Source organism: Sander vitreus, chromosome 21 (genome assembly GCF_031162955.1).
Source record: "Sander vitreus isolate 19-12246 chromosome 21, sanVit1, whole genome shotgun sequence".
NCBI lineage: Eukaryota > Metazoa > Chordata > Actinopteri > Perciformes > Percidae > Sander > Sander vitreus.
The window spans coordinates 14402509-14419092 of NC_135875.1; the positions used below are offsets into that span (position 1 = coordinate 14402509).

Genomic DNA, 16584 nt, shown 5'->3' on the forward strand with positions numbered 1-16584 from the left:
CTTTTTTTCTTTTCTTACCTTTTCCCCTGTTATTTTACACCCACTGTATTTGATACAATATTTCTGTCTCGTCGTCTGTTCTTTTGTATAGAGGGAAAGACGGCTTGGATATGTGGGTTACGACTGTATGCTGATCCTGTGGAAAATAAAAAGTTTAAATGTTAGGGCAGCAATCCAGCGCTTGTGAGAGTTTAAGTTAAAAACCTCCTCATATAAATAATAAAAATGTGTTTATATATTATCACACAGCTGACTGGTGCTGCCCTTCACATAGCGCAGGGGGGGGGGAAGAGAGGGAGAGAGAGGGAGAGAGAGAGAGAGAGAGAGAGAGCACGTTTATAAACACATCTTATGTTTCTATCCATGTTCACGCTGCTCACGGCACACTACACGCAGTTTAAAAAGCATTCCCACCCTCTTCCACTCTTTTCAAAAGCCAACAGCTGATGTTAGTCTTCAAAAAAATAATTTATGTAAAAACTAAGTGGTAATAGTTTCTCTTTTCAACTATTGTCTTCATGACGCACAGTTTACAAGATCTCAGAGGCTCCTCCGTTGACTTGGCGTGACGGCTCCTCCTCTTTGTCCTTCCGGTTCGCGTCGCTCCCTTTTCACCAACGGTCAATTCCCTCTTGACCCCGCCAGTGACCCCTGCTCCGGTGGGGTCCCCCCTTCTCACAAAGTAAGACAATTCTTTAGTCTGTGATAAACAACAATAAAAAGGACAGACGCCAGTGTCCGAGGTCACATCAACAGACCCCCTTAGGTTCGTCAAGGGCCTTAAAAATTCATCCTCAGATCTTTAAGATTCTGAGAGGGTCAGGGGGCTGTACAGTAGGATCCATTTCTTTCTGTTTTTGTATCTTCATTTTGATTAGTTTATTTTTTATTTATTTTTTTTAAATCCTTTTGTGTCAATCCATTTTCTCTCTCTCTCTCTCTCTCTTTATTTATTTATTTTTGTGGTGGACTCAGGCTTTGGTGCTGAGCGTGAGCAGCTCGATGAAGGAGCTGAAGAGAGTGTCCAGCCAGCTCTGGTTGGCCATGCACTGCTGCACCACTTCCTCTTGGCCCGGGTCCTCAGCTGCCTGCTCAATGGTGTTGGTCTGGAAAAGTGCGACGGAAACAGACAATTGTGACGCCAAAACTCAAACCAGTGTCTTAGACTACACAGAGCCAGCATGCATAGGCATTCTTTTTCGCCTATAAAATTTGTGCTTTACCTCACAGTATATTTGAGGAGTTATATTGAGCATGTTTGTAGTGACAGCTTACAACTCCAAAATTATAAAATCTTGACAAAAGATGACTGGAGCGCATACCGATACCAGAAACATGCTTGCTTACCTCTTTCTTGCACTGTAAGAAGGTGTGGTATTTATAGTGATGCAGGGAGTGGAAGAGACTGTAGATCCGATACGTGTCCGATGACAGTTTAAGGTCCTAGAAATAAATAAAGGAAATCAGATTAAGATCAATTTTAACAAATTAAATACAACAGAAAAATATAAAGCTGCAGCGAATTATTATTCTCACAGTTCCATGTAAGAAAGAGTGAAAGAGGAAACTCGCAGCATGTGTTAGAGGGGAAGCTGCTACTGTTTCTCAGTGATCCATCGTCACTCGCCCTTCACTGCCGAGCTTTTTACTGTAAATGGTAAATGTTGTGGATGCTGCCGTGGTTTCAGTGTCACCCAGAAAAAAAATAAAAAATAAATAAAAATTTCCCCTGGTTATAGGCTAAAAATCTCCTACTAGGACCCAAAGAGGTCCCGTTGATGAATGACCTAAGGATATTCCTTAGTGGAGGCATATTTTTTGATCATAACAGTTTCTTTAAAATACATTGCAAAAATCTATTAAGGATTTACAGACACTCCTAACACCTACCTGTGGTTTAGGCAGGGACTTTTTGACTCTGTTGAGGGTCTTGCGGTTGTAAGCATCCCCGCTGAGCCGCACTCTCACCACTCCTGAGTCCAGGGGGTCTACAATGATCTGGGGGTAAGCATGCAGGATCTCCTGTCAGGGGAGAGACATAAGAAAAGGTCAGAGACGGACAACAAGATATCTTAAGAGATTTTTGTACTTTGTGTTTACTAGGTCGAGAGAGATGGTCCGTCATTTTCGACAATACAGATTAACGCCGCCTGCTGTTATGGAGACGTTTTACGTGTCGCGCAGAACGTACGCTCAAGTCGCCGTCGCTTCGGTGTGTTCCGAGGCACTTTTTTGAGAGACGGGAGCCAACTGATCAGTCCGACTGCCTATCTGCCGACGGTCGGCCGTCGGCGTGGTGTGTCAGAGCCTTAAGAAAGCAGTGGATTCTCACGCCTGACAAGCTGGAAACAGACATTTTTGTATGATAGATGACTAAAATTGATTAGTCATTTATTGTAAATTAACTGTCCGTTAATTGACTTACTAATTTCTCTACTGCTTGTTTCAGCACTGAAACCACCATTACATGATTTCAGTCACAAATTCCAGAGAGAGAGAGAGAGTGTGTGTACATTCAGGACAGATTACCTGGTGCTGAGAGCTCATGCCGACTCTCCTCAACAACCTCCTCTTCTGCTCGCTGAGGATGCTGTCAATCTTCCTCATCGGTGGGAGGTACAGCTCATCTGGTGGGCAATCAGGATGACAGGATGTTTTATTAGTCGTCATTCATTTAGCTGCAAGTCATTTAAATACCAAGGGCAGATTCATGAGCATTCCCGGGGCTTTCCTTCATCCTGCCACACCTTGTTTATTAGGATTCCAAAAAACACTAGCTTACTATCGTAAGATCCGTTTGTCCCGCTGGATGGCTTGAACTGAAACTTGGCAGCTGCTACTTGTCAGTGGTGACGTTTATTCAACCTGCCCACACTGCACACGAATTGAAGCAACTTGAAGAAAATTCCATTATTTTATCTAATCTGCAGAAAACGTGCTACCAGACAGGCTGCATCGGAGCTTCTCACTCGTTTTCTGTCTCCTACATTTCAGTAGTTTTTAAAAAGGAGGCTTTAATTGTTATTGTAATTGCTGAGGAGGCTGTGTGTGCGGTTCTCACCGTCAGTGTCCTCCAGGGCTTGGATCATGTCGGGGTCCAGGGCTGTGCTGACCAGCATCTCCACGTAGCTCCTGAACATCTCCCTCATGGCACGGTTGTTCACCCCGCCTTTCACTGGCACTGGGCGGACGGGAAAAAGAGTTTAAACCAACCTTCTACCATGGTACGCAACATAAAAAAAAAAAAACTGCTTTGTAACTCCATTAAAATGACTTCTATTGGCAAAATGGGAGCACAAAGAACCAAAATACCATCTCACTTTCATTCTCACTAGCTGCCTCCTCCGATGAGTCTGAGTCGGATGATGAAGGGATTTCCTTCAGCCACTTCTTCCTCTTCTTGGGCGGTGGCTCCGCCTTCACTTTGGCTGGCTTGGACTTGGGTGGGCGCTCAGCCTTTTCCTTCTCCTTCCTCTCCACTGCTTTCTTCTCCTCCTTCGCTCTACCTCGCTCTGCTGCCGCAGTACGTTTCTCCACCTTGTCCTGCTGCGGCTGTACTCGCTTCTCCCTCTCCTTCTCAAGCTCCCTCTCTTTCTCCTTTGCTTTGGGCACTGCAGCTGGAACCTCCTTCTCCCGTTGCTCTTTTGTTGTTGTGGTTCTTGTTTTCTCCCTCTGTTCACGCTGGACTGGCGGAGCCACTCTCTCCTCTTTCTCTACTTTTGGTGGCACCTGGGTGGCAGGAGGGGAAGCCATTCTGGGGAGGGGCTGGCGTCTGTGATACACGAAGAAAGGCACAGAAAATACACACACACACAGTCAGCAAAGTAACTTACTCCACCACAACACAAAGTTCATGACTACAGGTGAAATCATGGTAAATCAAGTCAACTACCACAGCTGTCAGTTGGGCCACTGGTATTCCCTGATCTGGGCATAGTGATTTTAAGCAAACTAAATCTAGCAAGTCTTAATTCATTATGAACTGGATTTTCATTTTATGAAAAATATTGGTACCTTAGAGCAGGTGTGGCTCTGCGCCAAGGTCTCCGAGAGCAGACTCTGACATAGTCCTTCTTGTTGACATTCTCCAGAAACTTGACATAGATTCGCTGGTATCGCCTCTTGGCATCTCCGAAGTAGCCAAGATACTGTGCCAGAAACAGAATTAAATTACACAACAGCACAACTTTCAGTGGCATTAATTTGACTGATGACACGGTGACAATATGGTCTGTGAGAATCAATCTATCTATCTATCTATCTATCTATCTATCTATCAACATGCATTTCAGCTAGCAATGTAGCAACCTACATTATACTACAGTATTTCCGTCATATAGGATGTAGCAGGGACTGTGAAAAGTGTCAACTGTTTGCAGATGTGGTTAGATGACTGAGGGCCTGTGGGGGAACTCACGTTGCTTGTGGCGCAGAACTGTCTTTGTCCATCTTTGATCTCTGGGCTGAACTTTTGCAGCAGGGCTTTCTGCACCCTCCAGATGGGTGGAGGCTCACGGCCCGTCTGCAGGGCCAGCTGTACACAAACACATGACACACAGTTACTTATAAAATGTCTTCAAAATTTAGCAGCTACTGAGGTATTTAACTTTCAAGTTATTTTACTCATTAAAAAGGTGATTTTCCCTAATGCTGTTTTCCTTGTCTTTAACAATTTCTTGGATTCCACTATTTTCTGCCTGTACTGACACCTACGTATCAGCGTACGGATTTGTTGAATAGTTAAAATAATTTATTCAGTTTGTTGCCCCTTCACTAGAAAGCAAGCAACTTTTTTTCCCCCCATTTTTTGGAAAACAACACACACTTCCTGCAAATACCTTGAGAGTTCGAATGTCTTCCACCCGTACCACAAACTCGTCCCTTTCTCTAAAGATGCCCTCGCCTCCACTCTCGCTCTCATCCTCCTCACTCTCTCCAGCGATGGCAGCATCTTCTTGCTTCTGGGCAAGGTGCAGTGAGGTGATCTTAGGAGCGGGGGGCTCTTCGGGAGAGGCGGGGGACTCTGGAGATGGCATGGGAGACTCCTTCTGAACTGAGGATGGAGGAGGAGGGGAAGTCGGAGGAGGCGGAGTGGCAGGCTGAGGGAGAGTGGCGGATGGGGGAGGTGGCGGAGAGGGGGATGTGGGAGCGACGGGGCTTGGAGGCTGGGAATTCTCCTGTTGTTCCTCTGGTGGAGGCAGGGGTGAGGGGAGTGAGAGGGGAGGGAGGGGGGAGTGAGAAGGAGAGGAGGACGAGGCAGGAGATGGAGGGACAGAGGGAGGTTCAGGAGCTTCTGGCTCTGGAGGAATCTCAGGGAGGGGCGCTGGAAGGAAAGAAGGGCAAGATTGAGGTTAAGGTCAATTTTACATGTCAATTTACCACAATGTTAATACGGCCACAAAATTGAATCAGATTAATGTTTTAACAAATACATAATGAGGACATTTTATTAGACAAAAAACACAGCAATAGCTCAGTCTGAGGGGGAAATGAAACATTTTCTTAAGCTGAGCTGTAGAAAAACCAATGTGTAAGAAAATGGCACATGAGGAATAAAAAGCTAACTCTGAGCCTTACCATCGAGATTGGGGGTACCCAGGGTTTCCAGCTGCGGCTCTCTCTCCTCTGTCATGTCACTCTCTTCATCTGCTCCTATGCTCCTCTCCTCCTCATTTTCCTCCTCTTTGTTCTCATCCATGTCTCTATCTTCTGGCTGGAGGACATCAGGTTCGTTGGATTGGGGCAGGACGTGAGGCGTATGCATGGGAGGCTGTGGGCTAAGCGTGGGGGGCTGCAGTGTGGGAGTAAGTGGGGACTGGGTAGCCTGAGGCTGGGGAGGGGAAGGAGGTAGCGGGGTTTGGATGTTAGAGGTTAGCTGAGGAGTGTCATACAGAGCAGAAATGGCTGAGGAGATGCTCTTCTGGAGGTCCTGGTTCTTTCCAACAGAGTCCTCCTCATCAGAGGAGAATGAAGGCAAGGTCTCCAGGTTTCTCTTCAGCTCATCTTCCAAGCGCTTGGGGCTGGGGCAGTTGCCCAGAGCCAGACCCCCATTCCCCTCGCTGTCCCCGAATGGAGGTGGTGGTGGTGGAGGAGGAGGTGCGGGAGACAGCGGGCGCAAACCTCCCGATTTACAGGGTGAGGTCTCACCATTGTCAGGTTCCATTCCGGGTGAGATGTCCAAGCCTGGAGGTCTCTTCCCTGTCTTGAGGAAGTCTAAGAATGAAGCGACGAAGCCAGCCTTGGACTCAGAGTCCTTCTCATCGCCCTAGAAGTAAAAACAAAAGAGAGACTTACCACCACTGAAGTAGTGAACTCAACAATTACAATGCAATAAACTTGAATACAATCGGTTTAAAATTCAACTTGATGCAATTTTTTTAGCATTTTTTTCTGAACTTATAATAATAATCATGTAGCTCTTACCCTTTCCTCCAGCCCCTCGTCATCCACTCCTTCACTCATCATCTGGTTTTTCTGCTTGTTCTTGTCCTGACATCTGTTGCTTTCAGTGCTGCAGGGGGGTCCAGGACTTAAACCAAGTGAGGGAGCGGAGCCCACTGAGCCGTCCGACAAAGCAGGGTCCGTGCCAGACAAGGAGTCCGTCCTCAGCAAGGCATCGGATGAGGACAGGGTACCAATTGGTAGCTTGATCTAAAATGAATGAAAGGAAAAAAACGTAAGATTTAAAATAAAAAAAATAAAAAACTACTAGACTAGGAAACCAGTAGGGGAACTTAATTTCAAATATTAGAATTTAAATATGATTATTTTGAAAATAAAATAAGAGTGAGAAAGTAGAGTAAGAGTTAGAAACGGAGACAGAAAAAAATAAAGACCCTCAGCAGGCACACGTGCATAGGTAACACAAACTACAAAAACTGCAGGCATTGGTAGACTCTCCTTTCCACCACACAAGTAGATCTGCTAATTCAAAGAAAGGGCTCATATGTAAACCTCTTGTTGTATCTGTGTTTTTGCAAAGGATACCCAAGGCATCATGTCAAGCTTGAATAACTAGCATTTGTTGTGCATAAATGACAAGCCATTTCTAGACTAAATGTCACTGACCTTCAGAGGAGGAATTGGCTCGTGTAGCTGCTGTTGGGGCTGGTGATGGAGCTGCTGTGGCTGCTGCTGATGGAGGTGATGGTGGTGCATCTGATCCTGCTCCTTCCCACTAATTTCCATGTACATATCCTCCCTCCTTTGTCCTCTACCTCGGCTTCCACGGCCCCTACCCCTACCTCGTCCCTCCACACTAAATCCCCCTCCTGTTGGTGTTCCACCCATCTCCCCCATCATCCCTCGTGGAGTGTAGGGCTCAGGCATCGGGCGAATGCGAGGCCTGCCTCTTGGCCTAGGGGGACCGTCTCTCTTGGGTCTAGTGGGCTTTCGGCCCCTCTTCTTGGGTCCATCCTGAGGCAGAAGAGAGTGTGAACCCATAGTGGAGTAGCCAGAGGAGTGGTAAAAGTCAATGTCACTCATTAGAGGGCTGAGAGAGCCACTTCCTCCTCCTCCCTTTCTGCAGCTCGACACCAAGTCTGGCAATAGGTCCGGGAGCCTCCGACTGTTCAACCGGATGTCAGCTGGCTGGTCAGCTTTATCCTCATCATCTTCAAACTCATATTCTTGAGCATAACTTTTCTTAGGCAGTGTGTTGGGGTCCCGGCGCTCCTTTAACAGGTGGAAAGAGCTGGACTTGAGAAGTTTCTTGGGACGTGATGAGCAGAAAATGGGAGATTGGAGGCCTCCAGAACCAGCTCCTTGGCTAGTTCCTCCAGGCCCAGAAGACAGTTTAGCTCCAGAGTTGTTGGGAGCAGCAGTATTGGAGCCCATGCCCATAGCTGGAGCCTGGGACTGAATCAATCCTAGCTGTTCAGTGTTCACAGTGGATGGGAGCTCGTGGGTTTTAAGGGAGTCTAGATCCAGAGTCATGGTGTTGTTGCTGGGTTCTTCCAGACCATGACAGTAAGGTTCATAACCTTGATCTCCACCATGGTGACCCATTATGTCATAGCTACCTCCACTACTTCCCCCTGCTCCACCTCCACCCTGTCCACCTTTCATGGAATCCATTCCCTCTTGCCCAGTGTGGCTTTCATTCATCTCTTCCTGTCCTGGTCCTGCACCTCCAGCACAGCTTGACTTGTAGTCCTCTGCACAAAACATGTCTTCCATTCCTGGGAAAAAGGAGCGGTCCTCATCCTGAAGAAGGGAGTCTGGGAAGCAGATGGAAGTTAGGGGTACAAAGCGGTTACTTTGTTGATTCTGGTCGGCTTTCTCCACTGGACTGACTGTGTCAAACTGGTGCTGCTCGGAGCGCTGTTGGTCCAGCTGGCTCTGCTGAGGGGTGAGCTGGGATGAGAGTGGCTGCTGTGGGTCAGGCTGAGGCTGGGAGTGGGCTGAGGCAGATGGCGGGGGTATGTGGTGAGGGTGTGGGGGCTGCTGAGAGTGAGGGTGGTGAGAGTGGGTTTGTTGGTGTTGAGAGCTGGGGTGCTGCTGTTGCTGCTGCGGGTGGTGCTGAGAAAGGTGGTGCATGTGAGGCGGGGTGGATAAGCCGATATCGGGCTCCGAGAGGAAGGAGTGGAGCTCAGAGGCTGAGTGTTGCTGTGAGTGATGGTGGGATGGGTGCTGCCTCTGCTGCTGCTGCTCCTGCTGCTGTCTGTGGCGCTCACTGCTACCTCCACTCCTTCCCCCACTGCCTGCTCCACCGCGTCTGTCCTCTGCAACAGCTACATCTGTGCTGGAGGTCTGAGAAAGGGAGCGCTCCAGCATGTCCAAAGAAGACACCACTGACCGTTGTTTAACCTGGCTCTGCTCATGCTGATGTGGAGGGGGCCCGTGGTTGTAGTGAGCCGCTGCCACCTCCAAAGCCTGGGACTGGAGTTGAAGCTGGAGCTGGGTGGTTTGGGACTGAGACTGAGCCTGGTGTTTACTTGAGCCAAGTGTCCCACCACTTTCCATTACAGCTTGCTGTTGGCTAATAGAGTGCTGCTGCTGTTGGGGATGAGAGTCTATTTTATGGTGCTGTTGATGCTGAGGGTGGGAGTCCATTTTTGGGTGTTGCTGATGTTGCCGATGAGAGTCCATTTTGTGGTGCTGTTGTTGATGTTGTTGGTGAGAGTCCATCTTGTGGTGCTGTTGATGAGGCTCAAGTTTGTTGCGGGTGGTGTGGGACAGCACTGACTGTAGCAGATGTGGTGGCTGACGCGATTGATCAGTGGGAGAGTCCATGAGGGAGGCAGCAGCTTGAGACTGTGAATGCTGTTGCTGGACTTCCGGTGTTTTCCGAGGATAAGGGATTTCAGCACGCTCCTGTGGCTTCTTTTGGAGCTCCATTTGAGTGTGGGACGGTATCTGTGAGTGCGAGGACACATGCTGACCATGTGAGGAGTGTTGGGGAGCAAGGGAGTGTTGACTGTACGGGTCACCCCGCCCATAGTGGACAACCGAGCCTAGGTTGTCATGGTGATGGAGATGGGAGTGTACTTGTTCAGCGCTGCCTCTTCCTCCACTGCCCCTGCTGCTTCCAACAGACCTCTCGTTCCTTTGCTGCTGCTGTTGTTGATGATGGTGTTGTTGTTGTTGTTGTTGATGTTGTTGCTTCTTTAGTGACATCTCCAGCTGGTTTTCCAGCCCTGAGATGGACGCTCCAGACCCTGCATTACCAGTAGATGTGGCACTGTGGGTACGTATGACACTCTGGGGGTGGTACCTCTCCTCAGAGCTCTTATCCATGTCATAGCTCAGCCCTTTGCCTGAATCAGTGGTTGGGGGCACTGATTGGGACTGAGGCTGTGTTTGTTGGGATGTCTGTTGGGGTTGTTGTTGAGGATGGTGATGAGCAGCCTGGGGAGCGGGACTTGCTTGTGCCTGCAGCAGGTGCTGGATCAAGAACTCGTCGTCGTCATCTACTTCCTCTTGGGATCTCTGAGAGCCCACTCCTAGCATGGAAGCGTCCTTTGTTTTGGAAGAGGTGGAATGATAGGACTGAGGTTGGGAGCTGGGGCCTCTAGTGTCAGGGTAACCCTGTGGAGAGGCTAGGAAGGTGGGGGAGAGAACTGAAGAAATATATTTATTAGAGCCTGGACCTCCTGGAGATTGTGTGGGGCAGCTGGGCGCTGGGGAGTGCAACCCTGGACGGATGATGCCCGAGTTGCCTGATGGAGAGGGGCTAGAGTCTGGAATATGATAAGACCCTCCACCACTACCACCTCCACCTCTCTCATTGGTCATACTATTTCCCCCTCCTCCTCCTGACCCAGAGTTCCCATTTCCTGCGCCGCTACTGCTTCCTCCCCCAGATGCTCCACTGCCTGATGAACCACTTGACCTTAAAAGGGCAGGGGAGTGACCTGGGGCTCCGTAGCCTAATGATGGGCTTCCAGCTCCACCCAGAGAGGATGGAAGTGATCCATAAGCGGAGTCAGCTCCATATATATCAGTGGGGTATGACTGGCTTCGTCCTCCTAAACTCCCATAGCCTTTTCCACCTGTACCTGAGCTCAGGTCTTGGGCTTGTGGTGAACTAAAGCCTCCGTAGGACTGAGCCAGGTGGGAAGTAGGGGGCTGATTAGGGGAATATGATTGTGTCTGTTGTTGGGGTGGGGTCTGACCAGTAAGAGCAGAGTTGGGTGTCTTCACTGGGGGCACAGGAGAACCATAGCCTGAGAGGCAAGATTTGGAGAGAGACTGGGGGGCTGAAGTGGAGGTGGCAGGGGGCTGCTGTGGGGCCGGGGGAGGAGGAGCTGGCTGAGGGGGTGGCTGCTGCCTGGAAGGGGCTGCGCTGGAGCTGGAGGTGGGGATTGAGTTGGAAGGATGAGCCCCAGAGGTGGCAGAAGAAGATGAGGACGAAGAGGAGGTAGAGGAAGCAGAAGGGGGCGTGTGGGGAGTTCTTGAGGATGACGCTGAACTGGCAGAAGAATAGCCACTGCTGGAGCTGCTTTTGGTACCTTTCCCAGCTGAGGAAGAAGACGTGGAGGAGGAGGAATAGGGAGGCTGGATGATTGGCCGATACTGCTCAGTGCGAGAGGTTGGCTTGTGGTCAGATGAGGGGCTCTGGTCACCCAGTGGGCTGCAGGAAAGGCCAGCATGCCTGTGGTGGGTGGCGATCTGCTGGTACCCCGCCCCTCCACAGCTGAGGTAGTGCTGAAGGGAGTGGGCAGCAGAGGACGAGAGCTGTGACTGAGCTGGCGTGGGCCGCTGGTAGTGCTTGATAACGCTGTCCTGCCGGGGAACAGCCCGTTCCTGAGCCGAATTGGACTGGGACTGGGACTGAGGCTGGGGCTGGGCTGAGGAAAAGACTGATGCATTGTACAGCTGGGACGACTGGTCCTGGAGCTGTGATGACAGCAGGTTGAACTGGTGTGACTGCAGGTGCCTGGCAGAGGACGCCTGGGCTGATGTGGCACTCGTGGGATCCTGGCTGCCCCTATAGGCAGCTGCTGCAGCACCCTGCGAGGACAGGAGTCTATCAAAACCCAGGCTAGACTGGGAAGGGGCCTTGATGTGTAGTAGGGGGTCATGTGGGGAGAGCAGGCCATTGGATGTGGGACTAAACGTGGGTGTGTCCTGGAGGGAAAGGGAGGCTGTAGGGAAAGAGCGGCTGGAGAAGGATGCTGGATGCTGATAGGCTGAGAGAGCTGAGGAGGAGGGGAATGAACCAGAGCCAGGAAGAGCTCCGGAGATGAATAGTTCAGGAGGAGCAGGTGTGTGCATCGCTGTTAGGAAAAGGAAGACATATTGGAAAATTACTCAGTATCTATAAAGCTATCATTTCAATTATGAAATAATGAAAGCAAGAAAGAGTTTTTTAAAAGTATTCTAGAGCATGACTATTGACAAGTACAGTAAAATGCTTAAATGGAACACCACCAGAATAATAATGCAGCTAAACATTGGGAGGTTCTTCAAATGTCATATTGACTGTGGGGCCTTTTTGAATGTCAACACATGAGGAAAGATCTAACACAGCCCCACCTGTCTGCCAGGATGGCGTGCGGAACTGGGAAAGAAGGGAGGAGGCAGAGGGCGGAGGCTGGGGACCCCGAGACTCCAGGGCTGAGATCAAATTCATGACGGAGGCATCGGGGGCAGAGGGGCTGGCATGGTGCAGGCCAGTGTCAAAGAGCCCTGACAGACCTTTGGGATGGAAAGACAGAACCATGAAAATTGATTAATTGATAAAGAATGCAAATAACAGCTAATTGCAGAGATGTAGATGAAATCGTAATATGTTGTCAGTAAAAAATAATCTAAAAAGGATTTAAGGATCTAGATTTATCATAGTTCATTTGGCAAGCCTGCTGTCGCACATACAAAGAATTTAAATCAGGACGGCAGTAGTTGCAAGTGTAACTATAAGTACATCCACGTCTGATGCTGAAAACAACCCTTAAAATATCATTAAACTGTATGAGAATGAATGGGCTTTAACATCTTGGGCTTCAACTCAGTTGAGCTATAATGTGCCCATTTTTCAATGACAATCTACCAGGACCTGCATGGAGAGACATAATAATTCATTGCTGGGGCCCCTTATGGTGGTGACATGGAAGGTATGACATTTATCTCACCCAAACTCCGTCCAGCTGCTCCCCAAGCCCCGCCTTGGCCAGAGCTCCCTGGGTGGTGATTGGTGGCATAGCCCTGCAGAGGGTGAGGGGTGGCGTAGGCTTGTCGGTGAAGGAGCTCAGACTCGGGGTGGGATGATCTGGAACTCCCATATACAAGACTACGGAGAAAGGGGAGTTGGTAATTGTGAGGTGTCATTAATTTCAGAGCACATTTACATAAACTTAATGTGTTCCCAAAATGTGACCCTTGAGAAAAAAAAACTGTCTAGGCTTGGGTCATTTTTAAAATACACAAAATCTGACATGCAAGCAAACTGATCTTTAATTAAAATCCACACATAAGATGTAAACTCAAGGCTGTTAATTTGTTTGGTCTCCATATGTAACTTCTCAACAGTAGTTTACAAAAATGTCCTCGTCCTGAGGAGTGTGATCTATATTTGAAGATAATAGTTTTCAATCAATATTCAAACAGAATTACAAATTTGGGCATTACACCAAAGTGTATTAGAGTAGATGCAAATCTGTCAAACCAGCAATTTGTCATGCAAAAATAACGGGTTAGTTAATTTGCAATTATAAATGGACCCACAAGACTAAAACATTACATAATTTATAAATGTACAAACTAAATATGCTTCTTATTCAAAGCTGAGGATTTGCCAGTTACAGAACTTAGCTTTACAAAAGATAGATGAAATGCGTGGCTGCCTAGCTGGCCAGATAACATGCTAGCAGTTGTGCTGCTGGTAGCACCACCTAGCAGCAATGCACAGCAGCTATGGTAGAAATGCAGAGACTAGGCCCAAACTGCAAGGCCAGTCTTTTATGTGTAAAAAGACCATGGGTAATCAATGTGCAGATATAGGTAACGTTAAAAAATAAAAAATTTTTTCAATATATACCAAAGACGAACGATTAATTTGTTTGCAATCATTGATTATGTTGATGTAGCCAACAACTGGATGGTGCAAGTCGACGCAAATGCATGCTAAGCTGCATGCAAACACCAGCAACTAGCCAGGTTTGTTTAGCCAAATATCACTTCCAATTGGAGCATGGTGGCTTTCGACTCTGATAAAGCAGCTAACTAAGGGTCAAAATATCTCAAATATGGTCAGCTAAATATGCATGATGCTTGCGAGCACAGGCCTCAACTGACTTCCATGCAACATAACGCTAGCTTGCAGGCTAACGCAAAGCTAAAAGATAGCCAGAGCTTTCTTGCTCATCCCAGGCAATTTTCATCATCTTATAAATTTTCCATGGCCTTGTTTTTTTTGACAAACAGCAAAATGCAAGTTCGATGCAGTGGGGATATTCAGGTTATTGCATTATGCAAATTAGCATAAACCATCCAAAACCCATCACCAATTATCTAGATCACGCTTGGGCAAAATGCATTAGCAATCTCAATTGTATTTGAGTATGGCACCACCTCCACTAAAATATTTCCTGTTTTCTGTATGTATGTAATGTAAAACAGGTTTCATTAAATGCATCTTCCCGGTTTATATGCATCAGTTCATCTTGTTGATGTCTGTCAGGGGGTTTGCTGCGTTTGCACTCTTCGCAGTTGCTATAAATCCAATGATTGTATCTATCAGGGTCTGTGTCCAGGCCTGCACACAAGGAACAATAATTCCTATGGATGCTCCAGACATACCCCCACCTCCACCCCGCCAGGTCCACCTAAAACCCACGTCTGTCAATCACATTCAATTCATATCCCCAACCTTTCCTTTCTCCACCCCGCCCACCCCCACGACACGCACACTGCTCTATTCCTGTTTATAATATTATTACTATGCAACTGTTTGGGTGACAATGCAGTGCACATAATGGCAAGGCATGGCACTAGATATGAACCCAATGGCGACAATTTGTTTACATGGGCCACACCGTGTCCTGCAAAGTACCAATGATGCATGCACATTGTCTGAATCCAATGCATACCTTGCTTTTGCCGATCTCTCGTAACTCCATCCTGCTCCTGCGCCCAAATCACCAAATCCTGTTCCCGGGTAATTTCTATCCATTTATGTGGTGTATAATGTGTGCGATGAGGACGAAAGCAACGAGAACGTCGCAGAGCAGATTACGCAAAAAAAATCCAGTCTTTCCCGTTCTCGGTTTCAGGCTATTTTCCCCGGTTTCATAAGCAAGTCCTCAGGAGTGGAAAACAGCATATTGAAAGAGAAATGGAGGGGAGGAGGAGAAAGCTGGATGAAAAAAGAGGGGGGTCTACGGGGTTATAATCCAACCACCTCCAAAAAAGCCAGTCTTTCTCCTTTACCTACGCCTTTCACATTTATCATTTCCACGAATGCAGATTTAGTCCAAAATCAGTCATGGTCATGATGAAGATGCCGCGGATTTGGCCAGTGATGGACGAATTGCTGATAAACATTTGATTTGAATGCGTCCTTTTTCACTGTCTCTCCTCCCCTTTCTTCGGGCTAGTCTTTGCTACGATGCTAGCACCAGAAAAGATTGCAATCGACGGGCCACGTTGGTAGCAATCACTCCCCATAGAAGAGCAAAGAAATCCCCAATTTCAAAATCGTTTTTTCCTTTGAATACAAATCGTTCCCACCCCCCCGGAGTAGAGCTGTGGGCTAGCAGCAGATGCTAGCTGTCAGTAACGACGCATCAAAATAAAACAGGGCTGCCTTTATTTCCCTAAATGCTCGCTCCTCTGATTTCTGCTTTCTTTGACCATTAAAGTAAAAGCGACGACGAGTTTGCTCGAACCGGGCGAAATACAACCAGAGTACGAAAAAACATAAATACCGAACGAGGAAGTGTAAAGAAAACAGGCCTCGTTTTAATATTTTTTACTCATTTTCCTCCGGAGACGCCATTTTTGAAGGCGGCTGGCCGCTGTTCGTCCTCCCTCTCTCCCTCTCTATCTCACCGCTGAGACTCACTCTGTGTCTGCGGTGACCTCCATTCACCGGCCTTCAGTCTGCCAACCAGCCCTGCATGCTTTTTCAGATTTTCATCTTATTTAGAGGCTAATTATTATTTTAAACTACATTTTACACGAACAAAAATGCTGTTTGTACTAAACGCCGCGTTCGGCTGAGACGCATTCGAGTGCAAAAATATTTCCAGTGATAACCAGATTTATAAAGGCCTTCAGCAGTCGCTTTGCAAATTCACATCCGAATTGTGCAGCCTGTTTGAGAGACAGTGGCACTTCCTGCCTCCAGTCAGATGCTTAATTAGGCTGCAGTTTGTCTCTAATCAGTGGCATGCAAATAGGGGGTATTAGCTCCCTTACACATGCAAACATCCCTAAAGATAGCAAGACCTATTTTAGGCCTTTTATTTGCTAATTTTATTATTTGGAAAACCTGTCTTGCCAGACCTCATGTGCACTTGATTTGTACGCCAGCAGATGGCACACTGGGTTTTATGGTTATTATAAAGGAGGAGGAATCAATGGGAGCTGACACAGAGATGCTTTTGCTCATGCTCATATTTCATATTTTGACCAGGATTTCCTGAGACACTGTAAGTGGCTTTACCATCATATTAACCTGTCACCATGTCCAATTGCACACATCAGCCAAGACAATATTAGAAAATTATTATAATACGTGAGCAGGAATCTAAACTAGTTAATAATGATGTGAATGTAAATGTGATCTCTTTTGTTTACAGGTAATAATGATGCACACACTGGAGGCCCATTTGTCCAGGAATTCATTTTGTACATGAGTGTTTGTTGCCCCCTAGTGGTAAAATTAAATTGACTGTGTCATGTGCAAAACATTGGAGACAAGCTATCTCCTGTATTTCTTCATACAATGTTTTGTCCTATAATATCTATAACATGCACAGTGGACATGTCAGCGGTACCTCGATGGAAATAATTAAAAACACTTGTGACTTTAACATCACTTGACCAATCAGTCACTTTTCCCTGTGCCATTATAAACAAGCTGTAATTGTAGAGAATACAATGAGGCAGTGGCATATCATATTATACAATACATGCGTT

At 47.4% G+C, this 16584-nt stretch overlaps 1 protein-coding gene across 1 annotated transcript; it reads right to left on the bottom strand.

Moving 5' to 3' along the window:
• Window positions 1-153: 153 nt before the first annotated feature.
• Window positions 154-15763, bottom strand: prr12a (proline rich 12a). The gene is made up of 15 exons (XM_078278909.1): window positions 14532-15763; window positions 12576-12733; window positions 11980-12141; window positions 7069-11720; window positions 6424-6651; window positions 5578-6265; window positions 4839-5323; window positions 4418-4534; window positions 4015-4148; window positions 3321-3772; window positions 3062-3181; window positions 2530-2627; window positions 1891-2022; window positions 1348-1443; window positions 154-1106 (listed from the first exon to the last, which is right to left on the bottom strand). The coding sequence occupies exons 1-15, from the start codon at window positions 14612-14614 to the stop codon at window positions 972-974; spliced, it is 7740 nt and encodes a 2579-aa protein (XP_078135035.1). The 5' UTR covers window positions 14615-15763; the 3' UTR covers window positions 154-971.
• Between the last annotated feature and the right edge of the window lie 821 nt (window positions 15764-16584).